A 21756-nucleotide genomic window follows, 5' to 3' on the forward strand; every position below is an offset into this window, starting at 1 on the left:
TCAAAAAGGAGAGCTGCAACCCCCCTACATTTTGATCAGAAATCAGATACTCTGAATTAGAATGTAGCCTCTGCATTTCAGGTTTTACTTTCATTCTTATTTCTTGTACTAAAAAATCTCTTATGACTATCTTTCAGGTACAGTCCCTCATCTGGTATGGATAAGGCATCAGACTCCTTTATTTATGGTATTTGTTAAGTGTTTACTATGTGCCAGGCACTGTTCTAAGGATTGGGGTAGATACAAAGTAATCATGTTGGACACAGTGTCCATCCCACACGGAATTTACAAGCTTAATCCCCATTTTACAGATGAGGTAACTGAGGCACAGAGAAGTTAAGTGACATTGTTAATATTCATTCATTCAATTGTATTTACTGAGAGCCTACTGTGTGCAGAGCACTGTACTAAGCACTTGGAAAGTACAATTTGGCAACAGAGAGAGACGATCCCTACCCAACAACAGGCTCACAGTCTAGAAGGGGTGAGACAGACAACAAAACAAAACAAGTAGACAGGCATCAATAGCATCAAAATAAATAGAATTATAGATACACAGTGAGTTGCCCAAAGTCACACAGATGACAAGTGGCGGAGTTGGGATTAGAATCCACAACCTCCAACTCCCAAGCCCGTGCTCTTTCCACTAAGCCATACTGCTTCTCTTGTATCCACCCCAGTGCTGAGTACAGTGGCTGGGCTCATGATAAGCGCTTAACAAATACCCAAATTATGATTTCCTTATTAATTATTATTATCAATCTATCAGTTGATTGAAGTAGAACACGAAGTTGGTTCCCAAAAGCCGAGCGAAAAGCTGAGCCCCAGGCAGCTGACCCATACGGACCAGCCAATCAAAAACTTCCCTGTGTTGATTGGCAGGTCTTCTTGCTCTCGGTGGCTGATCTCTGAGGCACCGGGCACTGCTGATTGGCCAGAGTCCACGGGGCAGCTTCCGTCGCTGGCCAATGAGCGGTGTGGTATTTGTTAAGCACTTACTATATGTGCCAGGCACTGTACTAAGCGCTTGGGTGGATACAAGCAAATCGGGTTGGACACAGTCCATGTCCTTCATGAGGCTCACAGTCTTAATCCCCATTTTACAGATGAGGAAACTGAGGCGCAGAGAAGTGAAGTGAATTGCCCAATGTCACACAGCAGACAAGTGGCAGATCTGGGATTAGAACCCATGACTTTCTGCCTCCCGGGCTTGTGCTCTATTCGTTATGTCATGCTGCTTCCCCAGAATATTCACCTGCCCGTTTGGGAATCAAACCCTGGTCTCCCACGTGACAGGCAGGGATACTAACATGCTGCTTCCCTATTGAAATCATAACCTTTCCAGGAGGCCATCAATTTTGAACCCCCTCACCTATATATTCCTCAATTACCATTCTAGCACTTCCACACCTCCTAGGCACTTAAGCACTCACAAGCCCCCACTCCAAAGCACCAATGGACATATCTTTATACTTGATTGCTTCCTCCAACTGTAATTTAAATGTCTGTCTCCTCCACTCCATTACAAGACCACTGAGGACAGGGATCATAACTCCCTAGCCTCTCCTTTGCTCCTAAACACTTAATATAGTCCTCTGCATACAGTAGACACCAAAAAATACTACTGATTGGTTGACTTTCAAAAGCACTGTATACTTTTGCACACAATAAGCACTCAGTAAATACCACTGACTGATTCCTGGGGCAGTATCGATAATCACACAGACCTGAGGAGGGAAAGCAAAGACCCTGGAACAAGTGGTGAGGTGCATGGGTTTTTTGTTGTTTTTTTTGCAGTGTTTGTTAAGCGCTTACTATGTGCCAAGCACTCTAGTAAGTGCTGGGATAGATGCAAGCTAACCAGGCTGCACATGGAGCTCACAGTCCTAGTAGGAGGGAGAACAGTTACAGACTCCTCATTTTACAGATGAGGAAATTGAGACACAGAGAAGTTAAGTGACTTACCAGAGGCCAAGCAGCAGGCAAATGTGGAGCCTGGATTACAACCCAGCTCCTTGCCTTATCCACTAAACCATGCTGGTTTCTAGGGTTCTCCCCTAGAGAAACACCCAAGGTTCTGGTGAACTCAGGCTACTTCTGCACAATGGCACATAGAAAATCAGATAGAGCACAGGCCTGGAAGTCAATAGGACCTGGGTTCTAATCCCACCTCTGCCACATTTCTGTTGTGTGACCTTGGGCAAATCACTTAATTTCCCTGGGCTTCAGTTATTTCATCCGTAAAATGGGGATTAAGAGTGTGAAGCCCCATGTGGGACAGGGACTGGGCCCAACCTGATTAACTTGTATCTACCCCAGCGCTTAGTACAATGCTTGGAACGTAGTAAGTGCTTAATGAGTACCTATTATTATTATTACACTGCATGCCTGCTAACACCTGTGTGGCCTTGTGTGTCTCCATGCCTTGCATTTTCAAATGCCTTTGGGGATACCCTGTTTTGGGATATACTATGGCTCATCCAATACGAGGAGTAAAACTTCTAAACATTATTCTTGCTCCCCTGCAATCATCTCCAGCTGAAGCAACTCCTTTCGGGAGCATGTCTCCAAATTTATAATCTGAGAAGTTGAGTGGGTCTGTTTTCTAGGTGTAATGAGTCCTCATGAGAAGGAAGGGGTGAAGAACTATAGAAATCAAAGTCCTTTGTTGAGTCACAACACTCCAAACAGGAGGCAATTATTCTCCGAATAGCTAACAACTGCTGAAGGATGGTGAAGTGCTTGGTTGTGGTTTTAAAGGAATGCAACCTAGGGGAAGTCGATTTACTGCTAGTTGAAAGTACTTCACTTATAGAAAGGCTTCAGGGAATTCTGAGGAATCCTCTCTCGAGCAGTTCAAAGACACAAAAGAAAAATGTGAAACTGACAATGAAATTTCAGTACAAATCAAACAGATTAATTGAAAATTATATTTAGCACAATACATTTTACGCTTAAATTCATTCCTTTAATCAATCAATCAATAGTATTTGAGCACTTACTGTGTCAAGTGCTTGGGAGAGTGCAATACAATAGCGTTGGTACTCACATTTCCTGACCACATGGAACTTACAGTCAGTAAAAAATGTTTGGTTTTTGGAAAGCATACACTATAATTTCTAGATATCTTGGTTCATTTTCATGACCCCTAAATGATCCAGCAAATATTAAAAATACCAGTTAATTTTCCTTTTTCAGTTGTATGTAGTAGCTATCAATAAATCAGTGATGAAATCTAATTTTTGATGAAGAAAATGAGGAGTTTTATTCATCTAGGAAAGAAGGGGCAGGCCAGGCCTTCAATTTCCAGGCACCAAGAAAGATCAAAAAGGAGACAGGCTTTGTGACTAAGCATTTGAGTGCATTTCTCAAGATATGTGTGCAAAGCACTCAACCATTTGGTTTAAATTAGATCTGAACATATGTTTTGTTTTTTAAATGTGTTTTCTGGCTTGAATGGATAGACTAAAAAGTGAATATGTTTCTAGTCATTCCTGAGACCCTTAATGTATTTTGATAAAAAACATCTAGTGGTGCAAAAATTAGAATAGGAATATTAAAATAAGCCACAAGCTGTGTTTTCATTGAAATGGAAAGTACTCACAGATATGAAAATGCTATCTAGTTTAAAGACATTTCCTTGATGTTTCAAGTTAATTAAAAATACCATTTAATAGAGCACAAACTAGCATTTATGGGAATCATTTACTATTTTCCTTTGAGATATGTGAAAGTTATTGCTGATTTCTTTTGCCTTGGCAGTTTCCTTTGGGATGTTAGCAGACAGGAGTTACCTCTTGGAGTCATCAGACCACCACTGAGGATAAAGGGCATCCCTGCTCCTCTAGATGGTAAGCTCATTGTGGGCAGGGAAGCTCTCTACCAACTCTGTTATATTGTGCTCTCCCAAACAGTACAGTGCTCTGCACACAGTAAGTGCTCAATAAATACTGACTGATTCACCTTGTGCTGGCTTCCCTTGAGAACACAAGTCTAGACTAAGGGAGGTCTACCCCAGAGACAGGTCCAATCAATCAGTTGATGGTATTTATTGATTGATCCAAACTGGGGGTCGGGGAGGAGTCCAGACTGGTAACCCTCCAATCTTTTACCCCATCCCACCTCCAGCACAGGCTCACCCAGGAGTATGATGATGATGGCATTTGTTAAGCGCTTACTATGTGCCAACCACTGTTCAAAGCACTGGGGTTGATACAAGGTAATCAGGTTGTTGCACACAGGGCTCACAGTCTTAATCCCCATTTTACAGATGAGGCAACTAAGGCACAGAGAAGTTAAGTGACTTGCCCAAAGTCACACAGCTGATAAGTGGCAGAGCTGGGATTAGAACCCACAACCTGTAACTCCCAAGCCCGTGCTCTTTCCACTATGCCATGCTGCTCCCAAGTATGTCTGTGTCACCCTCCAGACTGTAAACTCGCTGTGAGCAGGGAATGTTTCTGTTATATTGTACTACTCTCCCAAGAACTTAGTACAGGGCTCTGCATACAGTAAGTGTTCAACAAATATGACTGATCGGCTGAGTAGATGGATCAAGAAGAAGAAGAAGCGTGGCTCAGTGGAAAAGAGCCCAGGCTTTGGAGTCAGAGGTCATGGGTTCAAATCCTGGCTCCTCCAATTGTCAGCTGTGTGACTTTGGGCAAGTCACTTAACTTCTCTGTGCCTCAGTTCCCTCACCTGTAAAATGGGGATGAAGACTGTGAGCCCCCCATGGGACAACCTGATCACCTTGTATTCTCCCCAGCACTTAGAACAATGCTTTGCACATAGTAAGCGCTTAATAAATGCCATCATTATTATCAACCTCCCAGAATCTGAACATGTGTGGGGAGTATATCATGGTGTTGCCTGTCAGAGGACTGTATGTCACGGCCCCAGAACCTCAGAAATTACAGGTATGATGGTTTACCTATCAAACTAGAAAAATTTAATTCCTCTCTCTCTCCAAGGTATTCAATTCCAGCCTAGCTCCCACTTTACCTTCCTCCCAGTTCTCTGGCTTTCTTTTCTGCACTACAAACTCACCCTCCCATTTCTCTAAATTGTAAGTTACCTGAAGGCAGGGATCATGTCAATTAATTTTACTGTACTTTCCCATATAATAGGTACTTAATAAATACTGTTGCTGGAACAATTCCCCTGAACTGTGATCAAATTTATAACTTTCCTTGTAACTTTTACTAAAATAATGATCACAATGGACTTTACTGATGTCATTGCCACTTCTACAGCCCTGTCTAGACTGTAAACATATTGTGGGCAGGGAATGTGTCTGTTATATTGTTATACTGTTCTCTCCCAAGTGCTTAGTAATAATAATAATTTTTGGTACAGTGCTCTGCACACAGTAAGCAGTCTTCACACCAGCTATCACCACCTTCTGGGACTACAAAGTTGGGCGGGGGCAGATAGAGGCCCAAGAGGAGGGGCCCCGATATACTCCTTCCTCCCCCTCCTCCTCTTCCTTGGCTGATCTACTCTGTCCTACCGAAGTCTGGTCCCACATCCTCTAGCCCTACCAAACAGAAACTCTTGGGGGTGGAAAGGGCCAGGGAATAATAATAATAATAATGGCATTTATTAAGTGCTTACTATGTGCAAAGCACTGTTCTAAGCGCTGGGGAGCTGAAGTGATATCAACAATGAGGGCTATTGTGTTGGGAGCCACAGACAAATAAGAGTTACAAAAATGGGGAATCATAGAGGGAATCATTGGAAGGATTGAGGAGACAGAGGGTGAATTTGGGGTACAAGGAAGAGCATCAGGAAAGCCATGGAGATGGGGAAAGCTGGATTAGGGAGGAGAGGATGGGGCTATTTCTCTGGCGAATTCAAAAAGTACAGACCCAAACATCAGGCACTTTGAAAAGTGGTTTCTGTCGGGTTGACCGGGAACCATCAACAGAAGACTAAGGAGCTTGTGGCACCAGTAAAGGTGAGTAAGCACAAGAAAATCTATGAAACCCCTCTATTAATAAGCAAATTTAATAGTCGACATTTTTCTTACACATTTCAACTTTTCCCTTGGGAAAAACTGCCAGTCATGTTGGCAAATGACTATTTTCATGGGTGCTAAAAGGGCATTAACTTAATGACGAGTGATGTTTTGGGGTTTTAAACCTGTTTCCTAGAAGCAATTTAAACTGAGGAAGGATTAGCAAAATGTTACTTCCTACAAATGAAAAACAAAACAAAAAACTTTCCACTGCCAGCCACCTAAGGACATAAGATGACGTTCTGATGTTTCACATGCATACTTTTAAAAAAACGAAATATTGACGCAGCTACTTGCTGTGGTTTTTCCTTCCCTAATTGTTAAAAGCTTGTTTTGCAAGAAATATGCAACTTCCTCTGAGACATAGCATAGCCCACGGAGTATGTACCAGAGTGAGCCTGGCCAACTCTGAAGTGCTAAACCTGGCTCTGCTTCTAACTCTCTGGTTAACCTTCAACAGGGCTCAGCCTCTTGCCACAAGTTCCCTTACATCTCATCCAGTTCTGACCAGTTATACAGTAGCCTAGCAAAAGCATTGGGGGGGCTTCTGACCCAGAACCCCATAGAAGGGCCGAGTCTCTCGAGTAGATGGAAGCTTCCTGAAGTGCAGCCCCTTAAAACTGGTAACTTCTGGAGATGCTGCGGCCTTCCCAGTCCTCAAAACAAAGTCTAGTTCAGTTGCTCCCTCAACAAAACTGTCTCAATCCAGTGTTCCAGGCCTTCAAAACTCGAACATGTCACACGTGCCGCTCTCTGCCTCGCTCCTACCAAGCCTGCAGAAACCGATTTAATCCCGCTTTCTGGAACCCTTGTGGAGAAAAGTCCATGCATTCTCAGATTAATTCCTCTTTAAGTCTTCTCTCCCTGAATGTAATCCATATCTCTATAGACACATCATGGTTTCTTTGTTGAATTGTAGAGCTTTGTCTAAAGTTTTACCAATCTTTTTTTTTTGGTATTTGTTAAGCGCTTAAACAATAATAATAATAATAATAATAATAATAATAATGGCATTTATTAAGCGCTTACTATATGCAAAGAACTGTTCTAAGCACTGGGGAATTTACAAGGTGACCAGGTTGTCCCACGTGGGGCTCACAGTCTTAATCCCCATTTTACAGAGGCGGTAACTGAGGCCCAGAGAAGTGAAGTGACTTGCCCAAAGTCACACAGCTGACAAGTGGCAGAACCGGGATTTGAACCGATGACCTCTGACTTCAAAGCCTGGGCTCTTTCCGCTGAGCCACGCTGCTTCCCCTGCTGAGCCACTTGTGGCATTTGTTAAGCACTTACTAAATCCCAGGCACTGTACTAAGCACTGGGGTGGATACGGGCAAATTGGGGTGGACCTAGTCCCTGTCCCATGTGGGGCTCAAAGTCTTAATCCCCATTTTCACAGATGAGGTAACTGAATCACAAGTTAATCAGGTTAGACCTAGTACCTGTCCCACATGGGACTCACAGTCTAACTAGGAGGGATAACAGGGGAACCTTTCTTATCAATCATATATACTGAGTGCTTATTGTGTGCAGAGCATGGTACTAAGTGTTTGGGAGAGTACAATATTGTGGGGGAATAAGCAAAATGGGATTTTCAGTCTATGGGAACCCACCAGTTCCTAAGTCCATCTCCAAGCCCAATGGAGAAGGTTAGTAGGGGGCACTTCCAACCAGTCTTGTTCCCACTTCAGAGCACTTCCAAGTTTTTATTTTACTAAACATTTGCAGGCACAATTCCAAGTATGGGTGTGAAATGCAGGCCTGATGTGATTCAAGATGGGGTAACAATGCTCAGGGCACATCTGGAAGCTTCTTGGGACACACTGGTGGGAAATGCTGAACAGGGCCACAGAATATCTTGGGAGAATGACTCCCGAAACTATAATGGTTTTCTTTAAGCTAGTTCTTCTGCTGACATCAAGTTTCCACAATCTATGAAAATGTAATATTCTCTCTCATCTCTGGAGTATAACTTTCCCTGCATCTAGAGCTATTGTGTCCAGGAGAAATACCGTCATTGCCAGATCCGTGGCCAAGGTAGATTTACACCTCCAAGAAGAGAAGTGAACTGTTTAATATCTCTTTTGTGGAGAATTTTTTTAAAGAGTGCAATCTCATAAAAAGTTATTTTCCATAACCTGAAATCATATATTTTGTTTAAAAAGTCTTTTAAACATGAGATTACTACTCTTTTCTGATTCTGAATAGAAAAGATTACAAGTTTTGCTGTTCCACAGACAAATATTAGCTATACTGGGCATTAAGTTCAAGGCTGAAGAGGCTTAAAACTGTACCATGATCCACTCTTTTCAGTCTGCAGTACCAACTGAAAGTGATTTTCCTTATTCTATGTTTTCATTACAATCCCTAAGAAATTCAAAATCTTAAAGTGTGAACTCTGATCCTGTGACAACTGGCTAACTTTGGAGAAGCACAAAATAAAATTAATCAAATGGTTTTAAACTTCAAAACAACTGATTGGGTTCATTCAATTGTATTTACTGAGTGCTTACTGTGTGCAGGGCACTGTATTAAGCACTTGGAAAATACAATTCAGCGAATTGTACTCAGCAAATTGTACAATTCTGGGTTGGGATGGATGAATTAGTATTATGGCTGCAGACACTGGGAAGTGGAAGTAGAAGGATTCAGGAGAATATCCATTATTTCCAACTACAGTCAGAAGTTGATTATCCAGTTTGTGGATAATTGCCATCGCTGTTTCTCCTTTTTTTTCTGTCCTGTCTTTTCACTGCTCATTAGCCCATCTACCTAATAGCTCCAGTACAAAAGTTTGATGGAAGAGAACACTGAGTAAAATTACTCTTTGGTAATACGTGTGGATTTTAGTTCACCATGGGTAACTGCATATAGAGTTTGGTTCAAAACCTGGAATGGGAACCTGGCTTTACTACATCGAAATTCCATTCATACAAATTCATCTCTGAATCCTTAAAATGTAGGAATCAGGGACACTTGCCAGGAACTGTCTGAATCAGCAGCCACAACTTTAAAAGTGCAGCTGCAGAGTTAAGTAATAAGACCAAGTCCAGTGAATTCTGGACCGTAAGCTCCTTCGGGGCCTGGGTTTTTGTCTTTTTTTGGCACATTCAGTCCATCTTGCTCTGCTGTGTACATTCACAGCACTACATAAATAATAAAAAATAAAATAAAGTATGTCTCTGAGCCAGGAACCAGAGGGAGCAGTTCTAAGGCACAGAGCCAAAAACTAACTTGAAGCATGTGGGAAGTGCTCCTAATTGCCCTCCAACACACTGCCAAGGTATTCTTATTGTCAGGATGAACCATCCACATAAAATGTGGAAAACAGTGGAGCACACTGAGTCAGAGGAAGCCAATCTGAAAACTCCAATCTTAAACATTTCCCAATTAAAAGTCACTCCTTCACACTACTTACCATCAATCATAATATTAAGGTAATAACTATGGTACTGTTAAACTCTTAGTTTGTGCCACGCACTGTTCCAAGCACTGCAGTAGATACAAGTTAACCACGCTGGACATAGTCACTGTCCTTCACTGGGCTCACACTCTTAATTCCATTTTTTTACAGATGAGGTAACTGAGGTCCAGAGACGTTAAGAGCTTTAACCACTAGGCCACGCTGAAACCTATTTTTCACTCTGCAAGAGTGAAAAAGAACTAGTATGTCTTCCCCTAACAGCCACTATAGGCATTGTTTAACAGCCCTTTTCCCCAACAGTCACCAACAGGTACATTGTTGGCTACTGGGTACAGCACAGGCCTGGGAATCAGGACCTGGATTCTAATACTGACTCCGCCACTTGCTTGGTGTGTGACCTTGGGTAGGTCACTTCACTTCTCTGGGCCTCAGTTACCTCATCTGCAAAATGGGGATTAAGACTGTGAGCCCCATGTGGGAAACGGTCTGTGTCCAACCTGATCAGCTTGTATCTACCCCAGAGCTTAGTACAGGGTCTGGCACATAGTATGCGCTTAACAAACACCAAAAAAAGTACCAAGCCTAAGAGCTTATGAGAATTCAAATTAAACTCCACCATCAGTATTAAACAACAATTCATAAAAATGAGGGTGATGATGACAATGGGGTCTCCAGGAGCGAACTGTGAATGGACTGAGAACCTGTGCAGAACTGACTAAAATGCGTGTGTTTTTTGCAGAGCCACTCACACATTCATTTCTCTGCCAGTCCTATTCCTGCTTAGGGCACACAGTACAGCAAGAATGCAGCACACTGCCAGAGGCACACAAAGATTGGAAAAGATGTTGAAAACTCACCTTAATTTCATCGTTTGAAAAATATGACTCTCATAAAGGCTGGCATTCTAACAGATGTGCACATTTATGGTGATTAGGAGATCACAATCTTCAGCTTTAAAATGATTAAATCTGCCCAGTTAGGAAACTTACCTTTCTTAGATTTGGCTCCAATCTTTAACTTTGATGGCCAAGCAATCTGAGTATTTGTTTCTTCCATAATCTGTAAAAAGAAAATAAATATTGCTTTAATTATGAACTTTCATTTTCCTTTCATGTCTCTCTGTAAAATGTTGACATTTTCTCATTAAAAACAAGTCAATAAGGCATTTTTTAAAAACTACTGAAGTCTTTTTTTTACAAGACTCTAGCTGTATTACACACATATAAGTTTCTATTCCTTTGTCCTCTCCTTTTTTTGACGAACTGAAGTATTTTAGCAAATAATCAACAGCACATAGAAGTGCCTGAACAAGTCATGACTCTGAAGGGATGCCAAAACCTTTAGAGGTACATGCACTGATTTTTTTTTAATCCAATGTTTTGCCTGAGGAGTGCAGCACAGTCTTAGGACAATAGCTATCATTTTACTTTTCATAAGTTGTCACCTTAAACAAACCCTTAATGGGTTACTTGTTTTCATTTGATTTATTCAAACAAATTGGGTGGATAGCATAGTGGCTATAAACAAAACCATGAAGCGTGAATCTGAGTTCACTAATTTTGTCTAGGGTATAAAGATGCCCATTTTGTTGACTCTAGATCATTAAAATAACACGTCAGGAATCCATGGCAGAGGGTGGTCCCAGGGAACAGCTGGGCTTGGGGACAAGGTAGAAAACACGACGGAGATCTTTTCCCAGGGAGCCAATCTACTTAGGCAGCCATCACTACTAGCACATCTTGAATAGTAAATGCCCAAATTTGGGCTCCCTACCAGAGAAGCAGAGGGACACCCAAAACCATGTGAATGAGGCTGACTTGTAAGTCTGTTGCCAATTCATTCATTCATTCATTTAATCATATTTATTGAGCACTTACTGTGGGCAAAGCATTGCAGTAAGAGCTTGTGAGAGTATGATATAACAATAAACAGATGTAGTCCCTGCCTACAGTCTAGAGGGGGAGACAGACATTACTATAAATAAATTGATTAATTAATTAACGATATGAACATAAGTGTTGTGGGGATGGGAGGGAGGATGAATAAAAGGAGCAAATCAGAGTGATGCAGAAGGAAGTGGGAGAAGAGGAAACGAGGGCTTAATCAGGGAAGGCCTCTTGGAGGAGATGTGCCTTCAAGAAGACTTTGAATCAGGGAGAGTCACTGTCTGTCAATCTAGTTTGCCTTCCATTAAACCAGGAGGGACTCTCTTGAAATATGGATTTTTCCATCCCCAGTAAATGACAAGACAGGGAAGTATAAGGCTTTTCTCATTTGGGGAGAAGGAGCACTATTGGGAAGGGCACAAGTCAGGAGTCCGAGCTTTGCCACTGGCCTGCTGGATGGTGTTGCGTAAGTTGTTTAGTTTACCTGTGCCTCAGGTTCTTCATTTACAAAGTAGGAATAAAATACATCATGGAACAGGTACTTTATAGAATCTGAAATAATAGTAACAATAATAATGTTGGTATTTGTTAAGCGCTTACTATGTGCCAAGTACTGTTCTGAGCTCTGGGGTAGATATAAGGTAATCAGGTTGTCCCACGTGGGGCTCACAGTCTTCACCCCATTTTACAGATGAGGTAACTGAGGCACAGAGAAGTTAAGTGGCTTGCCCAAGGTCACACAGCGACAAGTGGCAGAGCTGGGATTAGAACCCATGTCCTCCAATTCCCAAGCCCAGGCTCCTTCCACTAAACCACGCTTCTTCTCTATCCCTTGTATTTACCCCCAGGCTTAAGACATAGGAAGCACATAATAAATGAGATTATTATTTTGGTGGGTTTTTTAAGGTTTCTGCTTTCTTTGGATTTGGACCTTTGCATTCTTAATTTGAATGTTCAGCTGCTGATGTCAGATGGATTCATTCTTTCATTCACTCATTCAATTGTATGTATTGAGCAGTTACTGTGTGCAGAGCACTGTACTAAGTGCTTGTAAAGTACAATTCGGCAACAGATAGAGACAATCCCTAACCAACAATGGGCTCACAGTCTAGAAGGGGGAGACAGACAACAAAACAAAACAAATAGACAGGCATCAATAGCATCAAAATAGATAAATAGAATTATAGATATATACACATCATAAAATAAATAGAATAATAAATATGTACAAATATGCACAAGTGCTATGGGGCAGGGAAGGGGGTAGAGCAGAGGGAGGGAGTAGGGGCGATAGGGAGAGGAGGAGGAGCAGAGGGGAAGGGGAAGAAAAAGGTAAAGTCACCACTCCAAAGTAATGAATAGTCCTGCTAAGATGAATGCAAAGGCATAAAGAAGTAAGACCAAAGGCAAAGGATAGGTTCTACATTAGAGGACTAAAATGTTAGTATCGATTTGAAAGAAATCTGGCAGTCACACCAATTGAGGTGGATGCTAGATTGACAGTGCTGTGATGAACACAAAAGGCTGAGCGTCACAGATGAATACACTCTTAAGACTTTTCTGAGGCAATGCCTTACCTCCTCTACAATTTTGTATTTCCTCTTTCCTCCAGGACGTCTTTACATGGACGTCCAGCCAGGCCCTTAAGCTCCATATGTCTAAAACTGAACTCCTCCCAAATCCACCACTGAACCTAACATTCTTATCACAGATGGCATGGCCTAGAGGATAAAGCACGGGACCGGGAGTCAGAGGGTCATGGATTCTAATCCCGGATCCGCAACTTGTCTGCTGTGTGATCCTGGGCAAGTCACTTAACTTATCCGGGCCTCATCTCCCTCATCTGTAAAATGGGGATTAAGACTGTGAGCCCCATGTGGGACAGGAACTATGTCCAACTATCTTGTACCTATCCCAGCACCTAAAACAGTGCCTGGCACACAGTAAGCGCTTAACAAATACCATTATTACTATTACAATACCTCCCGCGAAGAAGGCCTGCAACCTTGTTATGATCCTTGACTTCTTACTCTCTTTCAATTCTCACATTTAGTCTATGTCTAAATCCTATCCGTTTTCCTCCTCAGCACATCTCTCCAACCAGCTATCATCCCACTCAGGAATTCATCATATCCCAACTAGACTATTGCACCAGCCTCTCCACTAGTCCACTGCCTAAAGTCTATCCAAGCCATTATTACCTGGTCCATTTTTCTAAAACATCCTCTGCACACATCTCTGCACTCTTCCAAATTCCTCAATGGTTAACCAATCAACTTCCTCCCTCTTACACACTCTTTTCTCTCACTATTCCCCAACTTGGAATCTTCATTCCTCCTAAGATCACTTTCTAACCACACCTCATTTTCAACTCCCCCATCTCTGACACCCTGTTCATAGTTCTCCTTCCTAGAATTCCTGCCTCTTCATCTCAACTCTCACCACTTACAAAGTCCCTCTGAAATCCCACCTCCAATAGGAAGCTTTTCCTGGGTAATTTTCTCTCTCCCCAGTCATATGGTAATAATAATAATAATTATAATGATAGCATTTGTTAAGCGCTTATGTGCAGAGCACTGTTCTAAGCGCTGGAGGGGGGATACAGGGTGATCAAGTTGTCCCACGTGGGGCTCACAGTCTTAATCCCCATTTTACAGATGAGGTAACTGAGGGTCAGAGAAGTTAAGTAACTTGCCCAAAGTCACACAGCAGACATGGCAGAGCCGGGATTTGAACCATGACCTCTGACTCCAAAGCCCAGGCTCCTTCCACTGAGCCACGCTGCTTCTCAATTATTCTCATTATTAGATTATAAAGTCCTTGTGGGCTGGGGTTAGTATCTTCTAATTAGTGTACTTTCTGTGCTCTGTAATCAATCAATTAATGCTATTTATTGAGCACTTACTATAATAACGACGGCATTTAAGTGCTTACTTTGTGCAAAGCACTGTTCTAAGCGCTGGGTAGGCTACAAGGTGATCAGGTTGTCCAACGGGGGGCTCGCAGTCTTAATCCCCATTTTACAGATGAGTTAACTAAGGCACAGAGAAGTTAAGTGATTTGCCCAAAGTCACAGAGCTGACAAGCGGCGGAGCTGGGATTTGAACCCATGAACTCTGACTCCCAAGCCCAGGCTCTTTCCACTGGGCCACGCTGTGCAAAGCACTGTACTACATGCTTGGGAGAGCACAATACCAAGTTGAGACATGTTCCCTGCCCACAAGGAGCTTACAGTCTAGAGGGGGACTTTAAAATAAATTGTAAATATATACATAAGGGCTGTGGGGCTGAGGGTGTTGCAGGGGGGATATCAAGTGCTTAAAGGGTACAAATCAAAGTTCAGTCATCTTGTAAAATGCTATGCACCTTCCAAAAAAATCTCCACTTGCCCTCAGAGGGTATCTTTCTCCCTAGGCATTATCAGTGGTGCTGGTGCTTCTTGATCTGCTAAATGTAGCTTGGAAGCCAGAGGAAATCACTCTCAAAATGTCTGGTGCTTCCTTGTGGAAATGAAGCTTTAAATACTATTGAAAATAGCTCCCTTTAGTGGTATTTTGGTTTCTGAATCCAGTTGGATATGAGAAATGCTGAGGTGCACAGAACTGGAAAGACCTCAAGGGAAAGAGCTGAAAAATGCCACTGTTTTTTTCCTATCTTAAATTGAGTTCCAGCTGTGGGGAGACTAAATCTCTCTCATTCAGCCCACATATTCAATCCATCACTAAATCCTGTCAGCTGAGCCTCCACAACATCGCTAAAATCCATTCTTTTCCCTCCATCCAAACTGTTACTATCCCGACTTGATTACCGTATCGGTCTCCTTGCTGACCTCCCTGCTTCCTGTCTCTCCCCAATCCAGTCCACACTTCACTCTGCTGCCCGGATAGATTTTCTACAAAAATGTTCAGCCCATGTTTCCTCACTCCTCAAGAACCTCCAGTGATTGTCCATCCACCTCTGCAAACAAAAACACCCTACCAGCAATTTTAAAGCAACCACTTTGCCCCCTCCTACCTCACCTCACTATTCTCCTACTGCAACCCAGCCCCCACACTTTGCTTCTTTAATGTCAACCTACTCGCTGTACCTCGATCTCGTCGACCTCACCACCAACCTCTCACCCACGTCTGCCAAAGACCTGGAACACCCTTCCTCTTCATAACTGACAGAAAATTACTCTCCCCACCTTCAGAGCCTTATTGAAGGCATATTTTCTCTAAGACACCCTTCCCTGACTAAACCCTCTTTTCCTTTTCTTCCACTCTTTAGTGCCCTTCTGCATCACCCTGACTTGCTCTCTTTATTCATCCTCACTCCCAGCCCCACAGCACTTATATATATAGCTATAATCTATTTATATTAATGTCTGTAAGCTGTAAGCTCATTGTGGGCACGGAATGTGGCTATTACATTGTTATATGGCACTCTCCCAAGCACATACTAAGCATTCAGTAAGTACCATACTGTATATACCCCAGTGCTTAGAATAGTACTTGGCACCTAGAAAACACTTATATATTGCAGTTATGGTTCTTATGATTATGACTTTTATCCTCTGATTTGCAAAGTCAGCAATATCAGGCAGCAGTCAGCAGGTCAGAGGGTACTCCATTCATTCACTCATTCATTCATTCAATCGTATTTATTGAGCGCTTACTGTGTGCAGATCCCTATACTAAGCACTTGGGAAGTATAAGTCAGCAACACATAGAGATGGTCCCTACCCAACAACGGGCTCACAGTCTAGAAGGGGGAGACAGACAACAAAACAAAATATGTAGACAGGTGTCAAAACCGTTAGAATAAATAGAACTATAGCTATATGCACATCATTAATAAAATAAATAGAGTAGTAAATATGTACAAGTAAAATAAATAGAGTAATAAATATGTACAAATATATACAAGTGCTGTGGGGAAGGGAAGGAGGTAGGGCAGAAAATCTCACATCTCAATTTTCCAGTTCAGTATCACCCACCCTGATTCCTGTGGAGAAACAGGACTTGTACTGCTCAAATACAGTAAAATTATAGGTTCCGTCCCAATGAACCTCTTCAGGAAAATAAGACATGGTAATAAAATAAAGAACAATTTCACTATATGCGAATTCTGATAATCCAATTCTAACGTATTTGAAAAAAGAAAGAAGGTCTCAGAATGTGATGCAAAAATTTCTGAGCTAAACAGCTACTTGGCAACATTTAAATTCTAATACTTTAAAGAAGTGCATTTAATTTTCACACACTTTTTACTTGGTTCCCTACTCATAGTGCTTCTTTTGTAATCGTAAAAGCACTGAACCATAAAAAGTTGGTTAAGTACTCACTTGTGGCCCTTTCAAAGTTTACTAAAGATGGAATTTTCGACCTGATGAAACATTCTTGTCAGCTACTGGAAAAGAATTCCAGGAAGGACAGGTTAATCATGTGCTTGGTATTTTGGGCAAAGATAAAAGCTAATGAAAAATGAATCTGTCTTCCAAAAATAACCAGAACTACAGATAGAAAATTAATAAAAATTCCCTCCCTTGCAAACCCAAATTCTAGCATTGAATAGTAATGTTTCCAAATGTGAAGACATTTAGAGTTTTTAATTTATACACTTCATTATCCAAATCAACACTATTTCTAAACTTACAATTTCCAAACCGGCAAATTATGTGCAAAGTGAAAATTCCAGCCAACAAACAGTACCCTACATACTCTGCAGAGATTCATGATGAAGTCTCTTGTTGCAAATGACAGAGGATACTTCATGAAGGAATGATCCTGTCATGAAGATTTCTGAACCTATAGCCTGTGTGAAGGAATGGATTACAAAGGTTGCAGGTTGCCAAGAGCGCTTAGAGAAGCAGCATGGCCTAGTGGATAGACCATGGTCCTGGGAGTCAGAAGGTCATGGGTTCTAATCCCGGCTCTGCCACCTGTCTACTGCATGAGCTTGGGCAAGTCACTTCACTTCTCTGGGCCTTAATTACCTCCATCTGTAAAATGTGATTAAGACTGTGAACCCCACGTGGGACAGGGATTGTGTCCAATCTGAGTATCTTGTATCTACCCCAGATCTTAGAACAGTGCTTGGCACATTGTAAACACTTAAGTGCCACACTTATTTATCATTATTATTATCATTATTGAATCTGAGGGGTGGCCGGAAGTCTGAGTCGAGCCATAAACAATTGTGTGTTTATGAAACATTCCCAGGGTATGCATTTTTGGTACAAAAAACCCAACAACTGTAAATCCAGATCTGTGCAGCCCAAGAACTTGAGTACAGTGAAGTAGACCTGGGCAGATTTTCATGTGGGGCACAATAACCAATAGATAGATAAGTTGCTTGGAATGGCACCATCGCTATGGTCTGTGTTTTTCTTTACTTCAAGTCCTACCTCTGGCCTGGAATGCCCTCCCTCCTCACATCCACCAAACTAGCTCGCTTTCCCCCTTCAAAACCCTACTGAAAGCTCACCTCCCCAAGGAAGCCTTCCCAGACTGAGCCCTTTTCCTCTACTCCTCCTCTCCTCTCCATTGCCCCTGCTCCCTCCCTTTGCTCTAACCCAGTGCTTAGAACAGTGTTTGGCACATAGTAAGTGCTTAACAAATACCATTATTATTATTATTACCTCCCTCCCCACCCCACAGCACTTCTGTATATATGTACATATTTATTATTCTATTTATTTTATTAACAACATGATTCTAAAATTTTACTTATATTGATGCTATTGCTACTTGTTTTGTTGTCTGTCTCCCCCCTTCTAGACTGTGAGCCCGTTGTTGGGTAGGGACTGCCTCTAGATGTTGCCGAATTGTACTTTCCAAGCGCTTAGTACAGTGCTCTGCACACAGTAAGCGCTCAATAAATAAGATTGAATGAATGAATGAATGAATGAATCCCTGTCAATTATCTTGCCCTGGGGCAAGGAATGCAATAAGAGAATAGGTGGACAGAAGTGCAACCCATTGCAAAGTCCTCATGAAGCTTTCTCTCATGCAGGGCCCATTTATGGCCAAAGTGAGTGTGGCATAGTGGTAGTATTGGGCCAAAGTACTCTAAACCAAAAGGAAATTTCCAGTACAGGTCCCTCACCAGCAACTGCACATGGACGGCAATTATGAGGTTTCTAAATTTCTAAACTTCAGTTTGACAACAAATTAGATTTAAGCAGCATGGCCTAGTGGATAGAGCACAGACCTGGCAGTCAGATAGACATGTGTTCTAATCCCAGCTCCGCCATTTGTCTGTTGTGTGACCTTGGGCAAGTCATTTCACTTTTCTGTGCCTCAGTGACCTCATCTGCAAAATGGGGATTCAGACTGTGAGCCCCATGTGGGACAGAGACGGTATCCAGTCTAAAGTTTTTGTATCTTCCACAGCGCTTAATACAGCGCCTGGCATATAGTAAGCACTTAAATACCAGAATAATAACAACTACTATTATTATGATTATTACCACACTAGCCTGACACTGGCTCTGAGAGCCTGGGTAGTCGAGAGGAATGAGGAGGGGGCACAGAAACCATGAAGAAATGACTTTAAAAGCTGTGATAGGGACATAGGGGAAAAGGTTTAAAGAGGGTGGGGAGGAGAGGGGACTGGAAACACCTGGAGGTGTGAGAGAGGAATCAATCAGTCAAATTTATTGAGCAGTAACTGTTTGTAGAGCACTGTAAGGGCTTGGGAAAGAACAATATAACAGAGTTGTGTTCTCCGCCCACAACCAGCTTACAGTCAAGAGGTAGGATGTTCCCTGATTGTCAGGTGGAGCCATCAAGGTGGTTAACAGGCCATTTTACTTAACCCCAAACCTCAATTGATTGAATATACACTGCTAGGTAATTTTCCAAAAAGTGGGGCAACTGATCTTGATTTAGGAACCAGTCCCCATATTCTCCCAAGTGTTTAGTACAGTGCTCTGCACATCATAAGCACTCAATAAATTCATTCAATCGTATTTATTGAGCACTTACTGTGTGCAGAGCACTGTACTATGTTGATTGTGTATAACGTTATCCCTATGAGAAAATTGGTTCTCACAACATTTAGAATGCAATTTTCAGGAACAAACTGTGTATAAATCTACAGACTTCTTGTATGGGAAGGTAGGGGTAGCCACAAATGTCAGGTTCTCAGATTTTCTGTTTGGTATAATTCTGGAAAACCCAGCTATTACAACATTATCTCTTAAAATAAATCTTCTGCCCGAATATAATTTTCTGCTTAAGAGAAACATCTGAAGAGGATTAGATATCATCTGGTCTTTTTAGGACAGATTTCAACACTTCGATAGATGCAGGGTATTTGGTTTGCAATGCTTGTGAATGAATGAATGTATTTGATCCTAACATTTAGAAAAAATATCTGGTACATAGTAAATTTGGCCAAATGTGGAAACAGAATGTCCAATGTACTAAATGTGCTTAAAAAAATTAAATCACTTCCAATGGGAATTGATTCTGAATGTCTGCGAAATCAATAAAAAAAAGACCATCATCAACTAAAGAACTTGGCTGACGTCATTTTAAAAATTTAATGCACGTGAACACTGCTGGTGAAAGTCTAAACACCAAGCCGACCTTGTTCACTTCAAGTTTATCCTTTCCTGCCTCATCTCTGCCCTCTCCTCTGCCAGGCAAAACTATTTCTCCTCCCTTATTGACACCCATGCCCATCATCCCCATCAGCTCTTCAATGCATTTAACTCCCTTCTCAGGCCCCCTGTTCCTCCCCCTCCTCCATCCCTCAGCCCCAACGATCTGGCCTCCTATTTCACTAGTAAAATTAACTCCATCAGGTCTGAGCTCCCCAAAGTCACTCCCCCCCTTGCTCCAACCCCCCTGCTCTCAATCCTCTCTGCTACTCTCCCATCCTTCCCAGCAGTATCTTCAGAAGAGATCTTCTCCCTCCTCTCAAGTGCTACTCCATCCACCTGTGCTTCAGACCCCATTCCCTCTCATCTTATCAAATCTCTCGCCCCTTCCCTCCTTCACTTCCATCTTCAACCGCTCACTCTCCACTGGTTCCTTCCCCTCTGCCTTCAAACATGCCCACGTCTCCCCCATCCTAAAAAAACCCTCTCTTGACCCCACCTCCCCTTCTAGCTATCACCCTATCTCCCTCCTACCATTCCTTTCCAAACTCCTATAATGAGTCGTCTACACCCTCTACCTCGAATTCCTCAATGCCAACTCTCTCCTTGACCCCCTCCAATCTGGCTTCCGTCCCCTACATTCCACGGAAACTGCCCTCTCAAAGGTCACCAATAACCTCCTGTTTGCCAAATCCAACAGCTGCTACTCTATCCTAATCCTCCTCGACCTCTCAGCTGCCTTAGACACTGTGGACCACCCCCTTCTCCTCAACACGCTATCCAACCTTGGCTTCATAGACTCCGTCCTCTCCTGGTTCTCCTCATCTCTCCGGCCGTTCATTCTCAGTCTCCTTTGCGGGCTCCTCCTCCCCTTCCCATCCCCTTACTGTAGGGGTTCCTCAAGGGTCAGTTCTTGGTCCCCTTCTGCTCTCTATCTACACTCACTCCCTTGGTGAACTCATTCGCTCCCACGGCTTCAACTATCATCTCCACGCTGATGACACCCAAATACATCTCTGCCCCTGCTCTCTCTCCCTCCCTTAAAGCTCAGGTCTCCTCCTGCCTTCAGGACATCTCCATCTGGATGTCTGCCCGCCATCTAAAACTCAATATGTCGAAGACTGAATTCCTTAACTTCCCTCCCAAATCCTGCCCTCCCCCCGACTTTCCCATCACTGTAGATGTCACTACCATCCTTCCCGTCTCACAAGCCTGCAACCTTGGTGTCATCATCGACTCCTCTCTCTAGTTCACCCCTCACATCCAATCCATCACCAAAAACTGCCGGTCTCACCTCCGCAACATCATCAAGATCCGCCCTTTCCTCTCCATTCAAACTGCTACCTTGCTGGTTCAATCTCTCATCTTCTCTCGATTGGATTACTGCATCAGCCTCCTCTCTGATCTCCCATCCTCCTGTCTCTCCCCACTTCAGTCTAAACTTCACGCTGCTGCCCGGATCATCTTTGTGCAGAAACGCTCCTTGCATGCCACTCCCCTCCTCAAAAATCTTCAGTGGCTGCCTGTCAACCTATGCATCAAGCAAAAACTCTTCACTCTTGGCTTCAAGGCTCTCCATCACCTTGCCCCCTCCTACCTCATCTCCCTTATTTCCTTCTACAGTCCAGCCTGCACCCTCCGCTTTTCTGCCACTAACCTCCTCACTGTACCTCGTTCTCACTTGTCCCGCCATCGACCCTCGGCCCACGTCCTCCCCCTGGCCTGGAATGCCATCCCTCCACACATCCACCAAGCCAGCTCTCTTCCACCCTTCAAAGCCCTACTGTGAGCTCACCCCCTCCAAGAGGCCTTCCCAGACTGAGCCCCCTTTTTTCCTCTC

At 42.8% G+C, this 21756-nt stretch overlaps 1 protein-coding gene across 2 annotated transcripts in view; it reads right to left on the minus strand.

The window, feature by feature from the left end:
* Positions 1 to 21756, minus strand: part of BICC1 (BicC family RNA binding protein 1) — a 313234-nt gene that overhangs the window by 117069 nt on the left and 174409 nt on the right. For both annotated transcript variants that reach the window (XM_038744153.1, XM_038744154.1), the window contains exon 3: positions 10430 to 10499. In XM_038744153.1, coding sequence (XP_038600081.1) covers positions 10430 to 10499 — 70 coding nt within the window. The remainder of the gene's footprint in view (positions 1 to 10429; positions 10500 to 21756) is intronic.

This window comes from Tachyglossus aculeatus, chromosome 3 (assembly GCF_015852505.1).
Source record: "Tachyglossus aculeatus isolate mTacAcu1 chromosome 3, mTacAcu1.pri, whole genome shotgun sequence".
NCBI classification, from domain to species: domain Eukaryota; kingdom Metazoa; phylum Chordata; class Mammalia; order Monotremata; family Tachyglossidae; genus Tachyglossus; species Tachyglossus aculeatus.